The sequence below is a fragment of the Chlorocebus sabaeus genome, chromosome 17 (assembly GCF_047675955.1).
Source record: "Chlorocebus sabaeus isolate Y175 chromosome 17, mChlSab1.0.hap1, whole genome shotgun sequence".
Taxonomy (NCBI): domain Eukaryota; kingdom Metazoa; phylum Chordata; class Mammalia; order Primates; family Cercopithecidae; genus Chlorocebus; species Chlorocebus sabaeus.
In genome coordinates, this window is record NC_132920.1 from 25956089 (window position 1) to 25976966 (window position 20878).

Sequence of the window (20878 nt, forward strand, 5' to 3'; positions counted from 1 at the left end):
TCTTAACCCAGCTCCTCAAAGCCTGTAGTTCTGTTAAGAAAATAAAAGTCATTGGTCAAGCCAGCTTGGTCCCACCCCCTTCTCCCCACCCTCCCCCAACCGCTGCTCCCGCCACTTCCTGGGGCTTGGAGGAGGGGTTGAGGGAGGGGACTGTAGGCGTCACATTTCCCGCCTGCGCGCTTTTCATTCTGTGTCCGCTGGGGGTGGGGGAGGGGTAACGTAGATTATATAAAGATCGGTTCCCCTGTTCTCTCTCACTTGCTCTTGGTTCACTTCTTAGGAAATCATGTCTGGACGTGGTAAGGGCGGGAAGGGTTTGGGTAAGGGGGGTGCCAAGCGCCACCGCAAGGTGTTGCGCGACAACATCCAGGGCATCACCAAGCCGGCCATCCGGCGTCTGGCCCGGCGTGGCGGTGTCAAGAGGATCTCTGGTCTGATCTACGAGGAGACTCGCGGGGTGCTCAAGGTGTTCTTGGAGAACGTGATCCGTGACGCTGTCACCTATACGGAACACGCCAAGCGCAAGACAGTCACTGCTATGGACGTGGTCTACGCGCTCAAGCGCCAGGGACGCACCCTTTATGGCTTTGGCGGCTAAGGTTGCTGCTTTCTCCCCAGCTTGCATTTCTGAACCAAAGGCCCTTTTCAGGGCCGCCCAACTAAACAAAAGAAGAGCTGTATCCATTAAGCCAAGAAGCTCAATGTATGGTTAATGTGAATGATAATGAGCTGACATACTAGAAAGGAAAGATTACTGGAAATGCAAGTTTGCCCTTCACTCACTAGATGTGGGTAGGGGAGCAAAGACATTCCAACTCTGAATAGAGTGAGTGGGAAAAACATTGAGTTTAAAATTTGTGTTAGTTTCCAAGGGACAAAGAGAAGCGCTGCCCAATCAGTGAGCGCCATTCGTAGCTGTCAACCAATCAGAACTGATAAGCTAATGTTTCCTGAGGCAAGCCGGAGAGTCGGAGGAGAAGCTAAAAAGCTTATTGAGAAAGGACAAAACCCTGTTTTAGTAAAAAAAAAAATTTTTTTTTTTTACTAATTTTTATTTTTTAGCGATTAGGAAATAAAATCACAGAGACTTTTAAGTATCCCTCAATCAGTACTGAGAGCAATACTCAATTTATTGCCACCAATACAATTTGCCTCGATTTAAAAGATCCTGAAAATTGAAACCCCATTTAGACTCCTGGAATACCCAGGACACTAAATTCAGGGGCGATGAAAATCTGTTTTATAGAGAAAAGTCACCTTTTTCAGTGTTACCGGGCCTTCAGCAGTTAGCCTTTTTTTTTCCCCCTTTACGTAGAAATTGAAATTTGGGTGATAGAAATATTCTGAAATTAAATTGTGATGATGGTTGTACAACTAAGTAAACATGGTAAAATTCATTGAATTGTACCTAAAGTGGGCAAATTTTATGGTATATTAAATATCAATAAAGCTGATTTCTTTATATATATACACTTACATATTTTTATATATGCAGAGAGAAATGATGCAGGCAGGGTGGCAGGACATGAGGTTGGTAGCATAGGCAATGTTGGTCTGTGAAGGGCCACCTGTGCTAAACCTGGAAGCCTGGGGTTTGTCCAGTCAAGTCATTGTAGCCACAGTTTTAAAGGATGTTCCTGATGCAATTATGTGTTCAGTAGTACGTCTAGCTTCAGAACTCAGCTGGAAAACAGATGTGAACTTGAGATTAGCTAATAGGGAAATATCTTACTCTCATCTGAGTAAATATTCACAAATGCCTCTCATTGTGCTCATTGTTATAGAGGACTGATTTCGGCCTCACTACGTTAGCTTCAGTGATGGATTCCTCTGTATTTTGAGGTCCTGTTTTCCACCTGACAGTTTTCATCCAGCATTTCTTGAGTACCCAGCTTGGTTTAATTTAAAACTGACAATGGAGAGAATTCATAGCTGCATCCTGGAATCAGAGGAGCAAAAATGAGCCTAGTATGGAGTGTGGATCATTTTATGCCTTTCTTAGCTGGTATTTTAAAGATATTTATTGATCTCGTATGCCAGATATTGTTGTAGACATTGGGGTACATAAGTTAGCAAATTTTAATTCCCTTTCCTGAATTCCAGAGTCAATGTAGAGGGGTGTGTGGATATAGATTACCCATGTGGGAGCTACAGCCACTGTAACAATAGCCATGACTAGCTCCTGTTATGTTTTGCCTGGCCTTTTTAGCTCATAGCATTGCTGATAGGTCATACTCATCTTAGGCATACTCGCCACCACCTTGGGCCTTCTTCAATCCTAACACTCATGCAGTCCTTGTTCAGAACGAAGATAATGTTGCTTAATTCGCAGCCCCTAGACTAACCCCCAGATTTTCTAAAGAGAAACTGCACACTGATTGCTTCAGGCAGTGGCAGGTCAAGGAATGAGAGATGGGGAATTGATTGTGTTAGCATTCTAGTGGGCTTAGTGGGGAGCTTGGAGACTTACATAGAAGATTCAAGCATTCATTCATTCAACAAACCTCTATAAACTACCTGTTAAATGTCAGCCCTGTTCTGTTAAATATATTGTTACATATATAGTTATAGGTGGGGAAATTTTATATATATATATGCTATTGAGGATAGTCAGTTATATACCATATGCTAAATGAGCAGAAAAGCATATTATTTTACAAAGGATGATTATGGGAGGTCTCTTTCTTAAGGTTGGTATTTGAGGAGAGGCTTGAATGAGATGAGATCTCATTCAGCCTCAGCTTTGCAAAGTACTGGAATTACAGGCGTGAGCCACCGTGCCAGGCCTATTTTTCTTAAGCTCTATGTTTCGTTCTGAAACTTGAAGTGGGTGGAAGCAAACAGAATTTGGAGAGGTGGTTAGGCAACCTGGGAATGAGAAACAGCCGGAAGCTGCCACTATCACAGGCTTTGGCATTGCTAGAAGTTAACGTGGCACTTACAGCTAGGCCTTGGTGTTCTGTTGAACATAAACTATTTCACAGAACACAGAGCTTGTAAGTGGTGAGGCTAGTTGAGTTAGCCGAGAAAAGGAGTCCAAGAACTGAGCCAGAATACACCAGAGTATGTAGTGGAGTACAGTTTTCTCATTCTTTAGTAGGGCTATGTAGAGATACTCTATTTTATGGATATACAGATCACACTCTAGTCCCTTCTGATGAAAACTTTACAGTTCCCACTCATTTACTACTGCAAACAATGCTGTACTACATTGTTTCAGTTTTTAGCCGTCTCATCCGGTCTCAGCATTTATCTGCTGATGTCTGCCACATTTTTATCTCCAGCTCAGACCTCTCACCCGAACTCACTTACTCAACTATCTATTCACTATGTCCTCCTGTGGGGAGAGGCTTGTTAGCAAAGTAACCAGACAACAAAGTTGTTTTTTTGCTGAAGTAGCCCTCTATGTATTTATTAAATCGAAGATGCTGAATATTTGGCTGACTTCTAAATTTGGTCACCTAACTTTGAAACACTTCCTAGGTCGTACAGTTTGAAACTTGCACAATTAAAAAAATCAGTTTTGGAATTTCCAATTTAAGGCAGGAATAGAAGACCGTTGGGTTGACAGGTACAGTGAATATGGAAGAGTCATCGAAGAATCCTGTATCAGAAGCGGCTTCCATTTTATAGCTACTGCCACGGACCTCGGAGTCAGAGGAAATGTGAGTATTTATAAAACAGACTCCCTTAGTCTACTAAGTGGGAATTTACAAACTGCGTAGGCAGCCTGCCTAGGACAGCCTCCAGCCTGAGGACTGAAAATAGCAAAGCAGCTTTAACTGCCAGTCTTGCTCGGGGGAGAGGGTAGGTGACATCACTCAGCACGACGCCAAGCTCAACTAAAAATGGAAGTAAGGGCTTCTGGCGCTACGGGGAGGGGGGCGGTTGAGGGCAGGTGTTACCAGGGAGGCTAAATGTATAGAACTTGCTGACGTTGCTTAAGTCAAACGCCTGGGAAACACCTGACATCTGTTTTAATCCACTTAATCACCTGCAGCCGGCTGGCATCTTAAGACTCCCGTACAAATAATGCAATGTTTTTAAAACTAAAAAGCTGAACGACTCATTATCGGACTCGCGCTGCACTGTTAAGTTCCTTTAGTGTCAAAACCATAGCATTAAACTTCATAGCTCCCTTATCCCAGAGACCGCGTTTGCTCAGCTGACTTCTGCTTTAGCAGCCGCTCAAGCCCTAAGAACCTGGTCTCTCCCAACCGGCCTGTAGTTGTTCTTACTAGGCAAAGTGGTTGAGTAAAGCTGAGATTTTCCTAAAGAATACGATCACAGCTCTTTCTGAGAGGGAGTGGGCGGCCCTGAAAAGGGCCTATTGGACGGAAAACTGACTAAAATATTAACCGCCGAAACCGTATAGAGTGCGTCCTTGGCGCTTGAGCGCGTAAACCACATCCATGGCAGTGACAGTCTTGCGCTTGGCGTGCTCCGTATATGTCACGGCGTCCCGGATCACGTTCTCCAGAAAAACCTTGAGAACGCCTCGGGTCTCCTCGTAAATCAAACCGGAGATCCGTTTAACTCCACCACGCCTAGCAAGGCGCCGAATAGCAGGTTTAGTAATGCCTTGGATGTTATCCCGCAGCACTTTCCGGTGGCGCTTGGCGCCTCCCTTACCCAAACCTTTGCCGCCTTTGCCGCGACCAGACATACTCAAGCAAGTCTGAACAGAAAGAATACAAAAACAAAGACAAGCTACGAGCTTTTATACACGAACATCGGACCTTATTGAGAACTGAAAGCGGGAGCGAGGATAAGGAGGCGTTGCTGCCTCACCCTTTGCTCCGCCCCTCGTGGGGCAGTGACCTAAGGACTGTGAGAGACAACACAATAGTTTCACTTTTTAATCCCTTTAGTTTTTCACTCCCGTTTACGACACTACTATTTGAATCTGAGGCTATACCCTCGACTGAGAATTTTAATAAGGGCTTATATTAAGAGCTTTCATTAATATGCCAGAGTGGTAGACTTTTTAAGTCTTTCAAGTGCTTGAAGACATATTGACTATTTAAAGGTACTTAAAAGAGCAGGTGTGAAAAGATTACTCTGGCCTCCTGTTTTGTTGAAATCTGACCTGTTTCTTAGAAGCAGTAGCTGAGAATCTTATATGAACGATGTTCTCACTGTACTTTAAAAAAAGCAACATTCTTCTCAAGGATGGGAGGCTAAGGCCAAGAGAATTCTGTACAAACCTTGCACTAGCACTTGCTGGTTGCTTTTCTACCCAATTACATATTCTAGCCTTTGCTTTAACGCATTTTTACACTTTTACTATTTGTCCGATTCATTATATAAGTAACTAACTGCTTTTTGGGGCCTTCATTTCCTTATGAGAGCACCTGTGTCACGTAAAACCTGTATTAAATAAATGCATATACCTTTCTCCTGTTAATCTGTTTTATATTAATTTAATTTGCTGGTCCAGCCAGAGCCTTAAGAGGATGGGGGTGGAGTTTTGCTGTCCTTCACACTGTACTGTCTCATTCAGAAGAGGGTGATTGTTAGCTATGTTACATTGCAACCATGCCTCCTTCTGTAAATCGGGTTATGATGATAGGGAACTTTTAATTAGTTAATGTGAACGAGGCATGAGAACAGAGACTATGGAAAACAAATAAATATTACATAATATGATTTAATTTTAGATATAACTACTTTAAAAATCTGCCCAGAGTTGGGATATTGTCCTGAACTCTCATTTTTGGGTTTTTACTACCAACACCATATCGCTAGCAGCAACTATGTGTGTATTAGTAAGGATTGTTTTTATAAAATCATAGCGTGTAATAACGTACAAGGTGTTGACAGATTTTTTTGCTTTTCATATGTGACATGTTAAAACTGTCTGAAAATATTCCTTTGTTCTCTTTTCCAAGGTGCATAATCATAGAAGCCTTTGTGCTTTCCTATAGCCAAGCCTGGAGTGTAGTTCAAATCTCCATACACGCTTCTCACTGTTGTTTTAAATTCTGAAAACATTCGTAAATCACTTCTATTGGAAAAACTGGAAGGGCTACTGCTAAATTTTTAAGTCTGAAAAATGCACCCCAAACTTGACTTCTTTGTCTGAGAATCTTAGCCTTTTCACCCAAATCTAACAAACCAAAACTGATTTTAGGCTTCAACAGTGTCAGGCCTCTGAGCCCAGGCTAAGCCACCATATCCCCAGCGACCTGCACGTATACATTCAGATGACCTGAAGCAACTGAAGAGCCACAGAAGTGATAATAGCTTAACTGATGACATTCCACCATTGTGATTTATTTCTGCCCCACCCTAACAGACCTATGTACTTTATAGTCTCCTTAAGAAGTTTCTTTGCAATTCTCCCCACCCTTGAGAATGTACTTTGTGAGATCCATCCCCTGCCCCCAAAACATTGCTCTTACCTCCACCACCAATCCCAAAACCTATAAGAACTCATGATAATCCCACCACCTTTGCTGACTCCTTTTTCGGACTCAGCCCGCCTACACCCAGGTGAAATAAACAGCCATGTTGCTCACACAAAGCCTATTTGGTGATCTCTTCACACGGACCCGTGAAACAAACAGCATTAGCTATAAACTTCAGCCTACAGCATAACATCACTTTGTGATGACTGGGCAGGAAAAACCCTGTTTAACTGTTTCAGGTGCGTCGCTGTGAAGAGACCGCCGAACAGGGTTTGTGTGACCAACAAGGCTGTTTATTTCACCTGGGTGCAGGCAGGCTGAGTCCGAAAAGAGAGTCAGTGAAGGGGGATTAGGGGTGCGGCCGTTTTACAAAATTTGGGTAGGTAGTGGAAAATTACAGTCAAAGGGGGTTGTTTCCTGGCTGGCAGGGGTGGGGGTCACAAGGTGCTCAGTGGGAGAGCTTTTGAGTTAGGATGAGCCAGGAGAAGGAATTTCACAAGGTAATGTCATCAGTTAAGGCAGGAACAGGCCATTTTCACTTCTTTTGTGATTCTTCAGTTACTTCAGGACATCTGGATGTATACGTGGAGGCCACAGGGTGTATGATGGTTTAGCTTGGGCTCCGAGGCCTGACAAACTGAACAACTGGGAACAATCAACAGTTAATGCACACAATATGTTATAGGGAGGCAAAATTTTACCTCTACTCTGTTAGGGTCTCCAACTGGACCTGATATTTAATTTGCCATAAAACAGATTAGCAGAACGAAAGCATACAAATGTATGTAATGTAAATTTTATGGGACAGGAGAACCCTCATAAGTGAAGACCCAAAGAAATGGCAAAAACTAAATGCTTTCATATTAAGTTAAAGAGAGGCAATTGTGAGAAAGTAAACCATATGGGGAGATTAAAGGAAAATAGGATTATTTTAACAAGGTTTGTTTGTGTATAGAAGTCTCTCGGCTATGACTCGCTGCTGTGTTTGTGCAGAATTATCTCATCTATGACTCTGCTGAAAAATCTCTTTTCTCCTGGTAAAAGGAAAGCATTTTTCACATTGGAATTTTTATCTCCTGTTTTCAGAAAGAAAGGGTTAGAAGAATTCTCTTCTTGAATTGCTGTTTTTGAAGTGCCTTTAGCTCAAAAGAATCCTGATCCCACAGTGGTCTATTTTTGGATGTTATATTCTGCAAACAACACCCCCTTTTTGTCTCCAATCTCACCTTAATTACTCCTCTAATAAAAAACAATAGATTCTTAATATAATGATATTAAAATGTTTGCACTACTCACGAATATAAAATGCTCAATAAATTGTCTTTCACAAATGAGAATTTCATCCATTCTTTTTTTTTTTTTTTTTTTTTTTTTTGAGACGGAGTCTGGCTCTGTCGCCCAGGCTGGAGTGCAATGGCGTGATCTCGACTCACTACAAGCTCCGCCTCCCGGGTTCACGCCATTCTCCTGCCGCAGCCTGCCGAGTAGCTGGTACTACAGGCGCCCACCACCACGCCCGGCTAATTTTTTGTATTTTTAGTAGAGACGGGGTTTCATCGTGTTAGCCAAGATGGTCTCGATCTCCTCACCTCCCAATGTGCTGGGATTACAGGCGTGAGCTACCGTGCCCGGCCCATTCTTTAAGTATCAACTGTAAATGAAGAGTTACAGCAGAATCCTTGTTCTGTTGAGGAGAGGGCAAAGAATGTAAGTGAGGGAGCGAACAGCTGGACTGAGCTACCACCCCCCAGTCCATCTGATCCTCACACAGTAATATCACTTTATTATTTTATGCTATTGGTCAGACCCCGTACCTCCAACACTTTTTCCTACAGATAAAGAAAATATAAAAAGTCAAGCACTCTACATCAGCTCCAGCACATCTATAACTGGAAAAAACAAAATACCTTCAGCTGGGCCCAGAGCTTGGGGGTAGTCACCTTGGCATAGATAGACCAAGCCCATTGGCATCTCTAACATACTCTGTCTATGGATAACAAATGTCTGTGCCAGGTAGAGTCCCTTGTATAAGAGTCAAGAAAAACAAAATATAAAACACACAGGCATATTCATTTTCATAATTTTTAAAATGCAAATATTACTTTGTAAACCAAACACTGCTTTATTAAAAGCTGGAACACAAGTGAATTTAAGTAAACAATGCAATTCAAACTTAATATTTTGTGTGTGTGGTTTGTTGTTGACAGTTGGTCAGGTGATTTTAGTATGGTACATCAATTTACATTCTAGATGTAGGCCAAGAAAGAATGTTAGGTGTAAAAAATATTTATTGTAAAAAAGAATGTGAGGCAAGGTCTTTGGAATTAGTAGTTGTAATGTTCGACAATCTGTGGTTTTATAGTTTGTAAAATGTGATCTAAAAGTTATATGATAAAAAAACTACAATCATATAAAATATTCAAATTTTAAACATTACTTTTGTTTACATTCAGTATTCCCATCCCTATAAATTTTCTTCCAGTATTCAACCCCCAACCTCCAGAAAACCAAAAAGCAAGATCAGCAGAAAGAAAATGGTTAAAATTTGTAAATTCTAGATTTTAATAGATAACTACAGGCAAGAAGTAGTGGGAAAAAAAATGTTGCATGTCATGGTGCATAATCCTAGAGGAGACAAAGCAATGCAACCAGCTACACTATTTACAAGCAAAGCCACACATATAAAATAATTAATATATAAGGAATTAAATTACGCTTGGTCGACAGATTGACAGATGAAAAGTGGGTAGCTAGCTATGGATAAAATGAGAGCCAGTTAGATCCCTGCCTCACATTTTGCACCAGAATAACTTTCAGGTTAATGTGGACAGCCAAATGAATTAAAAATAAAATTCTTCTAAGCATTTTAAGACATTGGAAGTCGTGAGACATAACTTTTCAATCTTTTGGAAGCTTCACAAAAGAGCCTAGTAAGCGCCAGTTAACCACTTGCCTGGTTTTTCCCTTATATTCTTAGCCTTAGAAAGTTGTTTTAAAAAATGCTAATCATAGCAAGCTAGAGGCCTGAATGATGGACAGGTGGACTTATACAGCTTCACCTCTCCAAATAGCACCTAAGAAGCTCAGAAATAGTCTACATTGCCAAACGGGTCAAACCACATTTCTTTTACTTAAGAGCATAGTGTAAAGCTTTCTGGGGATCCTTAATTAGTTTGGTGTTCAAGTTTATTAACAAAAACGTAGTTATCACAGCTACTTTCATTGGAATAATTGGGTGGCTCTGAAAAGAGCCTTTGGGTTTTAGGACTGATCAAAATGTGACTTTAGGTTTACGCTCTCTCTCCGCGAATGCGGCGAGCAAGCTGTATATCTTTGGGCATAATAGTCACCCGCTTGGCATGAATGGCGCAAAGGTTTGTGTCCTCAAAGAGCCCTACCAAGTAGGCCTCGCAAGCCTCTTGCAGTGCCATCACCGCTGAGCTCTGGAAGCGAAGGTCGGTCTTGAAGTCCTGGGCGATTTCTCGCACTAGGCGCTGGAACGGCAGCTTTCGGATCAGCAGCTCGGTCGACTTCTGGTAGCGACGGATCTCGCGCAGAGCCACAGTGCCTGGGCGGTAACGGTGAGGCTTTTTCACGCCGCCGGTGGCCGGCGCGCTCTTGCGAGCAGCCTTGGTAGCCAGCTGCTTGCGTGGCGCTTTACCGCCCGTGGACTTGCGAGCAGTCTGTTTAGTACGAGCCATAGCAACAAGCAGAGAAGCTTGCCTCAAAAGACGTTTGTGAAGGAAAAGGAAGAGCTACTCTTCTTTTATAGAGTCAGACCACCAACTATTGGCCGCAAGAAAATTCAAAAATCCCCTCGCCCTTCTTGGATTGGTCCATCTCTATGCCTGGTTGAAGATTAAGAGAGGCTACTGCTCATTACGGTAGCTACTCTGACGTCATTTCCTTAACCCTTTAGCTGCTATTACACTGTGGCAAGTCTTGTACTGGAAAAGCTTCGTAGTCTTAAAATTTACAACCACACAAAGCAATGCGGAAACCTCCAATTGTTTCTAGTTAAAATATAAAAAAGAAAAAGAATATTGGAGGCGATTAGGGAAATTAGCATGTGTTCTTTATTTAAAATGATATTTTTCTGGGTGTGGCATGAGTAGTGTGGGCAATTAACAAAATGCTCTTAGCCGGGTGTGGCGGCTCCCGCCTGTAATCCCAGCTACTCGGAAGGCTGTCAAGAGGATCGCTTGAACCCGAGTTTGAGGTTACAGTGAGCTATTATCACCCCACTGCACTCCAACTTGGCCGACAGAGGGAGACTCCACCTCAAAACAAAGCACAACATCCCCCACACTGGAAAAAAGCTCCTTATCTTGGGAAATACATGCTGAAATGTTCAGTGGTAATGTGTACGCTCTCAATTGTGTATGCCATCAATTGCTAGAGCAAATGGTGTGACATTTTCAAACTGTTTTACTGTGTGGGGTATGCGTGTTTTGCTTAACACTTCCATTAAAAATACTTAAGGAGTGCACCCATGGGTATAATTTCCTTCCTCCAAAATGTAACTGCTGTGTGTGAAACTTAGCGAGGATCACCCCTGTGTTTTTTGTGCTGCACAGCATTTCTCCTACATATGTAGAGTTCCTGAAGAGGTTTCCATGGATCTAGATTTCTGCAGGACAAATTACTAAAAGTGCCACACGAAAACCATCAAAAACACCTCAAAACATCTGTGTGGGCTGCATAATACAAAGCATAACAGCTCATTTAACGGAAGTCGTAGGTGGCTCTGAAAAGAGCCTTTGATGTTAGGCTGATTTCGTCTGCTGACAGTGTATGAAGCGTTAACACTTCACTTTCCCTTGGCCTTATGATGACTCTCAGTCTTCTTAGGCAGCAGTACCGCCTGAATATTAGGCAGAACGCCGCCCTGCGCGATGGTCACACGCCCCAAGAGCTTATTAAGCTCCTCGTCGTTGCGGATGGCTAACTGCAGGTGGCGCGGGATGATGCGGGTCTTCTTGTTGTCGCGGGCCGCATTGCCCGCCAGCTCCAGGATCTCGGCGGTCAGGTACTCAAGCACCGCCGCCAGATACACCGGCGCGCCAGCCCCGACGCGCTCGGAGTAGTTGCCTTTGCGGAGCAGGCGATGCACCCGGCCCACGGGGAACTGCAGACCTGCACGAGAAGAACGAGTCTTAGCCTTGGCGCGGGCTTTGCCGCCTTGTTTGCCGCGACCAGACATAGCTACTTCAGCTAGAATAAAAAAACGCCCACAGGAAAATGTAACGAGAATATGTTAGGAGAGAAGGCAGAGAAGCATTTATACTGACTGGAGGTAGGCTGTGGGGAATTCTCCCATTGGCTAATTTCAAATACCCAATGGGAAATCAGAATCTGCATCCTTCATTTGCATGTAATCCTTCCATCTGGTGTAAGGTTTATGTTTGACTCAAACCCCAGTATGGCTTGAGGAGCCTTCGACTTGAATGCTAACCCAATTAGGATTTTGTCAAAGTATCTTTTTTAAGCATGAGTGGAGGTTTTGTTCTGGTTATTTTGACTTTTAGCCGCTAGTGCTTTTCCGGGCTTGTGACTCATGGTTTTGGAAAGGAGTGGACTCCGACCAATTTCTAAATAGATATTTAAGAGGTTCTTCAAACCGGGCGCGGTGGCTCATTCCGGTAATCCCAGCACTTTGGGAGGCCGAGGAGGGTGGGCCAGGCGTTCGAGACCAGCGTGGACAACATGGAGAAACCCTGTCTCCAGTAAAATACCAAGAAAAGAAGGGGGGAAAAAAAAAGAAAAAAAAAAGACGGGGTTGGTAGTTAGTGCACGCTTGTAGTTACAGTTACCCGAGAAGCTGAGGTGGGAGGATCGCTTGAACCGGAGAGGCAGAGGTTGCAGTGAGTTCAGTTAGAGCCACCACACTCCAGCGTGGGCGACAGAGCCAGGAGACTGTTTCAAAGAAAAAAAAGGTTGGGTGGGGGGGAAGGAAGAAAAGGGAATACCTCAAATCCCAGCTGTAGAAGCTTATAAGCTCTCTGATTCATAAGGGAAAGAGAAGGGGATGTAAGCAACTTAGGGGAGAGTATATGATTCGGGAGAAAAATAAATGGATGTTTCAAAGAATAGGTGACAGCTGTAACAAAGTCTGTTTAGATGGTGTTAACCGCCAGTCTCCTCTCCTGTGATATAGTTAATCTTCTCTGGTTGATGAGATTCCCCAGGGAAGTGAATCTTAACTAAATTTCTTTTTGAATTTTTTTTTTAATTTTTGAAATTTTTGATAACAAGAGTTCAGAGAAAGCTCCTCCCTGAATCTCCTAAGTGCCCTCAGTTCAAAGAAATCAGCATAACAAAGTGGCATACTTTTGAGTTGCATTTCCTGAACTTTTTCATAACACTGAATGAGGAGTCTCTGGAATCTTTCAGGAAATGAGAGAACAAACATTCCATAACAGAAATACTCAAAATGGGATTATTATCATAAAAGTGTTTCTCTGACCTTCTTCTGCCTTCCTGTCTCTAAGTCCCATTCTCTGCAAAGGCTAGCCATAGAAACCAGAATTCCTCCTCAAGGTAGGCTATACAAACCAGAACTCCTTTTCCCCAGAGCCAGCCATAAAACTTAAAAATATTACTCTAACCAACCTTGTTTGCCCGTAGGTCATAAGACCCCCTCATTCTAAAAGAGGGTCTTGTCCCATAACCAGAAGGAAAGAATGCTGCACTGAGAGGTCAAGAAGAATCTTGACACACAAGACTTGCGGGACCTCCCTACTCAGTCTGTTAGCATTCGATGTACCCTATACAGCTGTTTATATTGTTGAACCTAAGCATAAAAATGGGCAATTTCCCCTGTATCTTTCCATTCTAAAATTTCCGGTAAAATTATGATGAAATAAATGTATATGCCTTTTCTCCAATTAATCTGTGTTTTGCCAGTAATTTTCAGTAAACCTTGGGAGGGCAAAGGGGAAGTTTTTCCTTGGCTCGAACAGTATTATTATAGCCATTGTCTCCCTCTCGTGTTGAGGAACCTAAAATCAAGAGAGATTGCCTAGAGACATCTTGGTGTTTTTCCTTTTATATTCCATGAGATAGGAGCAGGGGGGGTATAGATGAAGGTGGATTAATTATTCCAGGAATTTCTGAGGTATCTACGACTTGTATCTTTGGTCTACTTATACTGAAACAGAATGGCAGAAGGAAAAAGAGACACAGGTGTAAGAAAATCTGCTCCTGGACGGGAACGGTGGCTCATGCCTGTAATCCCAACATTTTGGGAGGCTGAGGCGGGCGGATCACCTGAGGTCAGGAGTTTATAACCAACCTGGCCAACATGGTGAAACCCCAGGCTTTACTAAAAATACAAAACATTAGCTGGGCATGGTGGTGGGAACCTGTAATCCCAGCTACTCCGTAGGCTGAAGCAGGAGAATCGCTTGAACCCTGGAGACGGAGGTTGCAGCGAGCAGAGATCGCGCCAATGCACTCCAGCCTGAGCAAAAGCAAAACTACCTCTCAAAAAAAAAAAAAAAAAAAAAAAATCTGCTCCTAAGCCAATACTGTCACAGAACTATGGATTTGATGCAGAGAAACTGTGAGGAAACTAAAAGTGCTGATTTTTAGTTTCTTTTTTGCCTTTTCCCAAGTCTTCTGACTCTGGTGATATTTTTCCCTTCACAATATTCAACCTCCCTTTTCAAAATGATAATGATCTTCTCCCTCAACAATAGCAGTAAACATCAGTAACCGCTGGCTCATTTTCTTAGAAAAGGTGCAAGATACATGATGAAGATGTTAAAAAGTTATCTCAGATACTGCCCTAAAGAGATTATACTCTGAGAAGGGAGGACTTACATACCTGAAGATTAAATAGCAGTGCACATTCTGCATACAAAATAAAGACTTTGAGCAATATATCATACAAACGCACATAAAAAAGAAGATTGATCACTGTAAATTAGAAGGAGTTAGAGAGTTCATGAGGGAGGTGTATATCCAGCATTAGTTCAGCATATATTTACTGAAAACCTGCTAAGTGCCAGAGAGAGTTCTAGGTGCAGGGAACATAGCAGTGAAAAAGCAGACAACCTGTTTCCTTAGGGTGCTACTTGTCTTGTAGGAGGAAGTGCACAATAAGGTAAATACATAGTGAAAATGTAGAGATAAGTGATGAGTGCTATGCAGAAAAATAAAGAAAGGGGTTAAGAAAAAAGAATAGGAATAAGGAGGAAAAGTTTCATCAGGAGAATGTCATTTGAATTCAGACCTGAAAGGAAGTGAAGAAGCCAGCCAAGTAGGAAGGATAAATACTTCGATAAAATACTGGATGTGTTCGAAGCCAAGAAAATGTCCGGAACCAAGGGTAAGAAGGTACAGCTATTGTAATTTCCTGAACAAATCATAGGCCATTTTGGAAAGAGCCCTGGATATGTACAGGGCTAGATAAAATTGAAACCAAGATTAATGGTAGCTTCAGAAACTCAGACTAGAAAGCAGGAGTACATCCAGTCACAATATCAGTAATCTATATGCCACTGGTTCATGGATGAGAAAAACTCTTCTCATCCAAGTTACCTTGAATTAAGCAAACCAACAAGCGCCTGGCATGTGCTATTAGCAAAACAACTTGATGGCAGTCCTTTCAGTAAGTGCCTCAAACAGTAAATTTTAGGCACTTGCCTTTAAAAAACATACAAAAGGCAGATATTGGGGAGGGAAATATTGGGGATTATTTATTCCATATAAATATAAGAGGAAAATAAGTTGTTTCCCAATAACAACTCCAACACCAGGAGTAGAGAAAGCAAGACAATCTGATGCCTCGTGGTTTGCAAAAACAGTAAAAAAAAAATCTATTAATTGCATAATGTAATTCACCCTTGATCACTCTCCAAATCAGTGCCCACTAGCTGCAAGTAGCTACTGTGAAGTTGAAAAAGGGTACTTCAGATTGAGCTATGCTATAAATATGAAATAGACTTAGTGTGTTAGTTCATTCTTGCATTACTGTAAGGGAATCCCTGAGACTGACTAATTTATAAAGAAAAGTAATTTTTTTTGGCTCATGATTCTGCAGGCTGTGCAGGAGGTGTGGTGCAGGTATCTGCTACTGGCAAGGCCTCAGGAAACGTCCAATCATGGTGGAAGGTGAAGAGGGAGTAGGCATATCATATGGTGAGAGTTGAGCAAGAGAGATGGGGGAGGTGTCACACTCTTTTAAAGAACCAGATTACATTTCAACATGAGATTTAGAAGGGACAAATATCCAAACCATATCACTTAGTATGAAGAAAGAATGTAACACATCTCACTAATAAGTATGCATATTGAAAACATGTTATAATGACATTTTGACTATAAAATTTAAAAAATATACTATTGAAGATATTCAAAAATTTAAAAATACATATATAATTTGTAGTACATTTCTATTGGACAGTGGAACCTCTAGCAATGTTCCAAATGTGGCCTGTATATGTGTATGATGTAGGAGTGATCAGTCACGTTAAGATGATCATAATATAGTTACTTAGTCCATTTTGTGATACTGTAACAGAATACCACAGACTGGCTAACTTCTAAAGAAAAGAAATTTATTTCCTACTGTTCTAGAACCTGGGAAGCTAAGGGCATGACATTATGGCATTAGTATCTGGTGAGGGCCTTCTTACTGCATCATAACATGTTGAGAGAGCAAGAGTATGTGTGTCACCTCAGGTCTCTCTTCCTTTTCTTATAAAGCCACCAGTCTAAAGGAAATGAAAATATTTTACCACAAAATATATTTCTTTGACATATTTTGAAATGGCTGCTGCTTGGCCAGCAGGCAGAAATGGGCGTGCAAAACTGTTTTAAATGGGAAAAATTTTACGTCTCTAGAGAATCTCCGTTAATGCAGCCATGCCTCCTCCCCTTTCTGTACCTTTCCCCAGATCCAGGAGAGATTGAGAGTCTGACACTTAAAAATCGTAAAAGAAACATTTACCATCTATTCTTTCTGAGGGAGGCTTTACCTACGTAACAAGGCCACCTTTGCAAGCCAAACCTCTTTTGCCTCCCATAACCTGTTTTACCAGAATCTAAGCCCCAATTCTTTCTGTGATCTAAAAATGGTATATAAGCGTCTGTAACTCATTGGGAAGTTAGGTAATTAATTCTGAATGCTCCCACGTAGACACGTTAAATAATTGGGTATGCCTTTTTACCTATTAATCAATCTGCCTTGTCAGGGATTTCTGGCAAACATTTAGTGGACCAAGAGACTATGGCCCCCACACTACCCTTTATGAACTTAAACCCTAAGAGATCAATAATTGCATTAAATGTGTATGGTGTAAATACGCCAACAAAAAAACAGTTTGGTTGGGCACCGGGGCTCACGCCTGTAATCCTAGCACTTTGGGAGGCCGAGGTGGGCAAATCACGAGGTCAAGAGTTTGAGACAAGCCTGGCCAGCATAGTGAAACCCCGTCTCTACTAAAAGTACAAAAATTAGCCGGATGTGGTGGCACACGGCTGTAATCCCAGCTACTCAGGAGGCTGAGGCAGGAACATTCCTTGAACTCAGGAGGCAGAGGTTGCAGTGAGCTGAGACTGTGCCACTGCACTCCAGCCTAGACAACAAGAGTGAAATTCTGTCTCAAAAAAAAACCCAAACAAACTGTTTGGCCCAGTGGATAACAATGAATGCCCCAACTGTACACTGTCTGCAAGACTCTCACTTCAAATATAAACATAATGCAGGTTGAAATTAAAGACTGCAAAAAAGATAAGCCATATAAACATCAGCCCCAAACTGCAAGAGTATCTGTATTAATATCTGTGATCTGAAAGACCGAAATAGATGCCCCTATACCAACTAAGACAGACTCCAAGATTAAGGAAACAGAGTTACCTACTGGTTGAGCGTTCACAGCTTGGCTGGTATGGCAAATTCCTAAATTCCAAAGACTACAAAAAACTCACACTTTCTAAATTCTTTAACTATAGGAGCTATCAGAAGCCCTCCTAACTCTGATTTACAGTCCAGGCCACTACAACTCTGATTGGACAGAGGACCGGCTTGACACACATTCTAGTCTTACAAGTAACTGTAGACCTTAAGCCATTTTCAGCCAGTTTATGGAAGCAGCACGTAAACTGTCTTTGTTCCTATAGTTCACCTTTTGATGTAAAGAGCTAAATTCTACCTCATTTTAACCTAAAATTCCACCTCAAAGTGAACATAGGAGGTATGTTACACATGTGTTTATCCATTGTGAATGCACTTGGCATCCCTCATAATATATATAGCTGTCCCCCCAAACCTGCTGAATATGTATGACTCTATTGTGTGATATATATCCCATGAGGCATAAAAATAACCAACCTGCTCCTTCTCCTCAAAGAGAGAGTAATTTTGGCCGATTCTGGGACCATCTTTTCCTGGCTTGCAAATTAGTATTGCCAGTAAATCTCTCTTTCCACTCTTTAGCCATCCTGGTGGTCTTTTGGATGATATATCAGATAAGTATATTTCAGAGCAAAGAAAATTACTAGGAAGAGACAGGGATATTACATAATGATAACAGGATCAATCCAATACGAAAAACAAGCAATTCTAAATGTATATGCACCAAATAACAGAACTGCAAAATATGTGTAGCAAAAACTGATAGAACCAAAAGGAGAAACAGACACATACATGATTTAAAGGTAGAGATTTCAACACTCCTCCCCCAATAACTGATAGAACAACAAAACAAAAAAATTACCAAGTGTATAGAACTCAGTAAGTGGCTGCATTACTTGTCATAATCTGTAAAACAATGGTAATAATAGTACTCACACTTCTTGAGTTTTGGTGAAGATTGAATGAATTTATACTTGCAAAGAACTTAGAAATGTGGCCAGGCGCAGTGGCTCATGCCTGTAATCCCAGCACTTTGGGAGGCCGAGGCGGGCAGATCACCTGAGGTCAGGAGTTCGAGATCAGTCTGACCAACATGGAGAAACCTTGTCTTTAATAAAAATACAAAATTAGCCGGGCGTGGTGGTGCATGCCTGTAGCCCCAGTTACTGGGGAGGCTGAGGCAGGATAATTGCTTGAACTCTGGAGGCGGAGGTTGCGGTGAGCTGAGATCTCACCATTGCACTCCAGCCTGGTTGACAGAGAAAGACTCAGTCTCAAAAAAAAAAAAAAAGATTAGCAAGAGGAAAGCATACAAATGTATTTAATATAACTTTTATGTTACATGCGACCCTTCAGAAATGAAAACTCGATGGAAGAAGGAAACCTGTGTATTTTTATGGTAAGTTTAGTGAAATGCATAGTTGTGGATTAATACGATTGACAGTAGGCATATGATCTAATGGTAATAAACTGAGGGGACATAGGAAGGCTTGTTTGTTAATTACCTATTAGTGATCAGCAGACTATCAACAGAGACAGCAAAACATCCTAGTTTTGAGTTAGAAGACCTAGGTTTTTGTATTGGCTTGTCAGTTATGGGTATTGTTTTAGATAAAACATCAAGTATTCTTGATTTCTTATTTTAAAAAAAAGGAAGGAAAGAAAGAAGGAAAAAGGAGAAGAAAAGTGTCAGAGTCATTTGAACCAAAGTGACTCCATTTTGAGTATGGGCTAGGAAAATGAGGCTGAGACTTGCTGGGCTGCATTGCCAGAAAGTCCATCATTCCTAGCTTCTAGATGTTTATGGTTAAGGGAACAAATAAATAATGTTTACTAAACAGACTCAGACCTGGGAGTGTCCAGATATCCCTATATCTGGAGAACAAAGGCATTCCTAATTTTGTTTAAAGATAATAATGTCTATTCTTGCAAAATATAGTAACTAAGAAAATCAATCCTTTATCACAACCCCGTGTAGCAGAGCACATCTCCCCATATATACAAGCATTGTACCTACAGGGTGGATGCCTTCCTCCTCTTACTTTCCGGAATGTCCTGCTCTGTCTATGGAGTAGCTGTCCTTTCACCACTTTACTTTCTTAGTAAACTTGCATTTACTTTGCACTGCGGACTCGTCCTGAACTCTTTCTTGTGCGGGATCCAAGAACCCTCTCTTGGGGTCTGGATGGGGACCTCTTTCCTGTAACATATTTCTGGCCACCACAGAAGGGACTAATAAATAATACAGAAACCCTGACCCTACAGCTACCTTTGGATAAGTGTTGGAGTTCTGTAACAAAGGAAGAAAGCAGGCAGGCAAAAAATTTATGAAAGAACATATGACAAAATAATATCTGATTCAAAACTTAATATTTTTAAATTTTTTTTTTAATGAGTCAGGCTGTTTTTTTTTGGGGGGGGGTGTCTTATTCTGTCGCTCAGGTTGTCACGGCGCGATCTTGGCTTCCTGCAACCTCTACCTCCCGGGCTCAAGTAATCCTCCCACCTCAGCCTCTCTAGTAACTGGAACTATAGGCATATGCCACAACGCCCAGCTAATTTTTTGTATTTTTTGTAGAGACTGGATTTCGCCATGTTGCCCAGGCTGGTCTCGAATTGTGAGCTCAAGTGGTCTGCCTGACTAAGTCTCCCAAAGTGCTGGGATTACAGGCATGATGCACCTGGCCCAAAAGTTCATTTTGCAAATGCTTATATTAGCAGGTCTGACTTCTCCGGGGAAAGATCCTAAATATCACTTTCTTAAACTGCAGCCTCAATTGCTTAGTAATGTTTTGGGGGAGGTGGTCGTTTTATAATTTTTAAAAAAATTATAGATTTTTTTAAAACACAAGCATCTCTTTCACAACGGTAGTTTGCATATACAGTACTAGGATGACAAGTGCTTCACTTACAGTTGTTCCCTGACATTTTGTGTGGCATCCAGATTTTTTTTTATTTTTGAAACAGGGTCTGTCCTCACCCAGGCTGGAATGCAGTGGTGTCATCACAGCTTACTGCAACCTCCACCTTCCAGGCTCAAATGATCCTCCCACTTCAACCTCCCCAGTAGTTGGGACTACAGAAATGTGCCACCAGGCCTGGTTAATTTTTAAAGTTTTGGTGGAGACAGAAGGTCTCACTAAGTTGCCCAGACTGGTCTTGAGCTCCTAGGCTCAAGTGATCCTCCCACCTTGGCCTCCCAAAGTGCTGGTATTACAGGCGTGAGCTGCACCACACCTGGCCCAGAACCTCTTTTAAAAGATTCTTAAAAATTAAATCTGGGCCGGGCGCCGTGACTCATTCCTATGATCCCAGAACTTTGGGAGGCCAAGGCGGGAGGATCACTTGAGCCCAGGAGTTCACTTGACCAGCCTGGGCAACATAGTAAGACCCTTTGCCTCCACAAAAAATTAAAAAATTAACTGGGTGTGGTGGCGCATTTCTGTAGTCCCAGCTACTCAAGGGGCTGAAGTTAGAGGATAGCTTGAGCTGGGGAAGTCGAGGCTGCAGTGAGCTATGATGGCGCCTGGCCAACAGAGCAAGACCATTTCTCAAAACAGAAACAATAACTGTTTGAGAAACTTTATTTCTTCATCCAAAGACACTG

At 42.0% G+C, this 20878-nt stretch overlaps 4 protein-coding genes across 4 annotated transcripts; 1 reads left to right on the top strand and 3 right to left on the bottom strand.

Annotated features, from left to right (window-relative positions):
• The first annotated feature begins 255 nt into the window (after positions 1-255).
• H4C1 (H4 clustered histone 1) lies at positions 256-1419 on the top strand. The gene has a single exon (XM_073005703.1). The coding sequence runs from the start codon at positions 287-289 to the stop codon at positions 596-598; it is 312 nt and encodes a 103-aa protein (XP_072861804.1). The 5' UTR covers positions 256-286; the 3' UTR covers positions 599-1419.
• Positions 1420-4300: 2881 nt separating this feature from the next.
• Positions 4301-4702, bottom strand: H4C2 (H4 clustered histone 2). The gene has a single exon (XM_007973488.3). The coding sequence runs from the start codon at positions 4664-4666 to the stop codon at positions 4355-4357; it is 312 nt and encodes a 103-aa protein (XP_007971679.2). The 5' UTR covers positions 4667-4702; the 3' UTR covers positions 4301-4354.
• A 3776-nt stretch (positions 4703-8478) lies between these two features.
• H3C2 (H3 clustered histone 2) lies at positions 8479-10159 on the bottom strand. The gene has a single exon (XM_073005704.1). The coding sequence runs from the start codon at positions 10109-10111 to the stop codon at positions 9701-9703; it is 411 nt and encodes a 136-aa protein (XP_072861805.1). The 5' UTR covers positions 10112-10159; the 3' UTR covers positions 8479-9700.
• A 996-nt stretch (positions 10160-11155) lies between these two features.
• Positions 11156-11676, bottom strand: H2AC4 (H2A clustered histone 4). Its single transcript, XM_038005790.2, has one exon. It carries the CDS (start codon positions 11611-11613, stop codon positions 11221-11223), a length of 393 nt encoding a protein of 130 aa, XP_037861718.1. The 5' UTR covers positions 11614-11676; the 3' UTR covers positions 11156-11220.
• Between the last annotated feature and the right edge of the window lie 9202 nt (positions 11677-20878).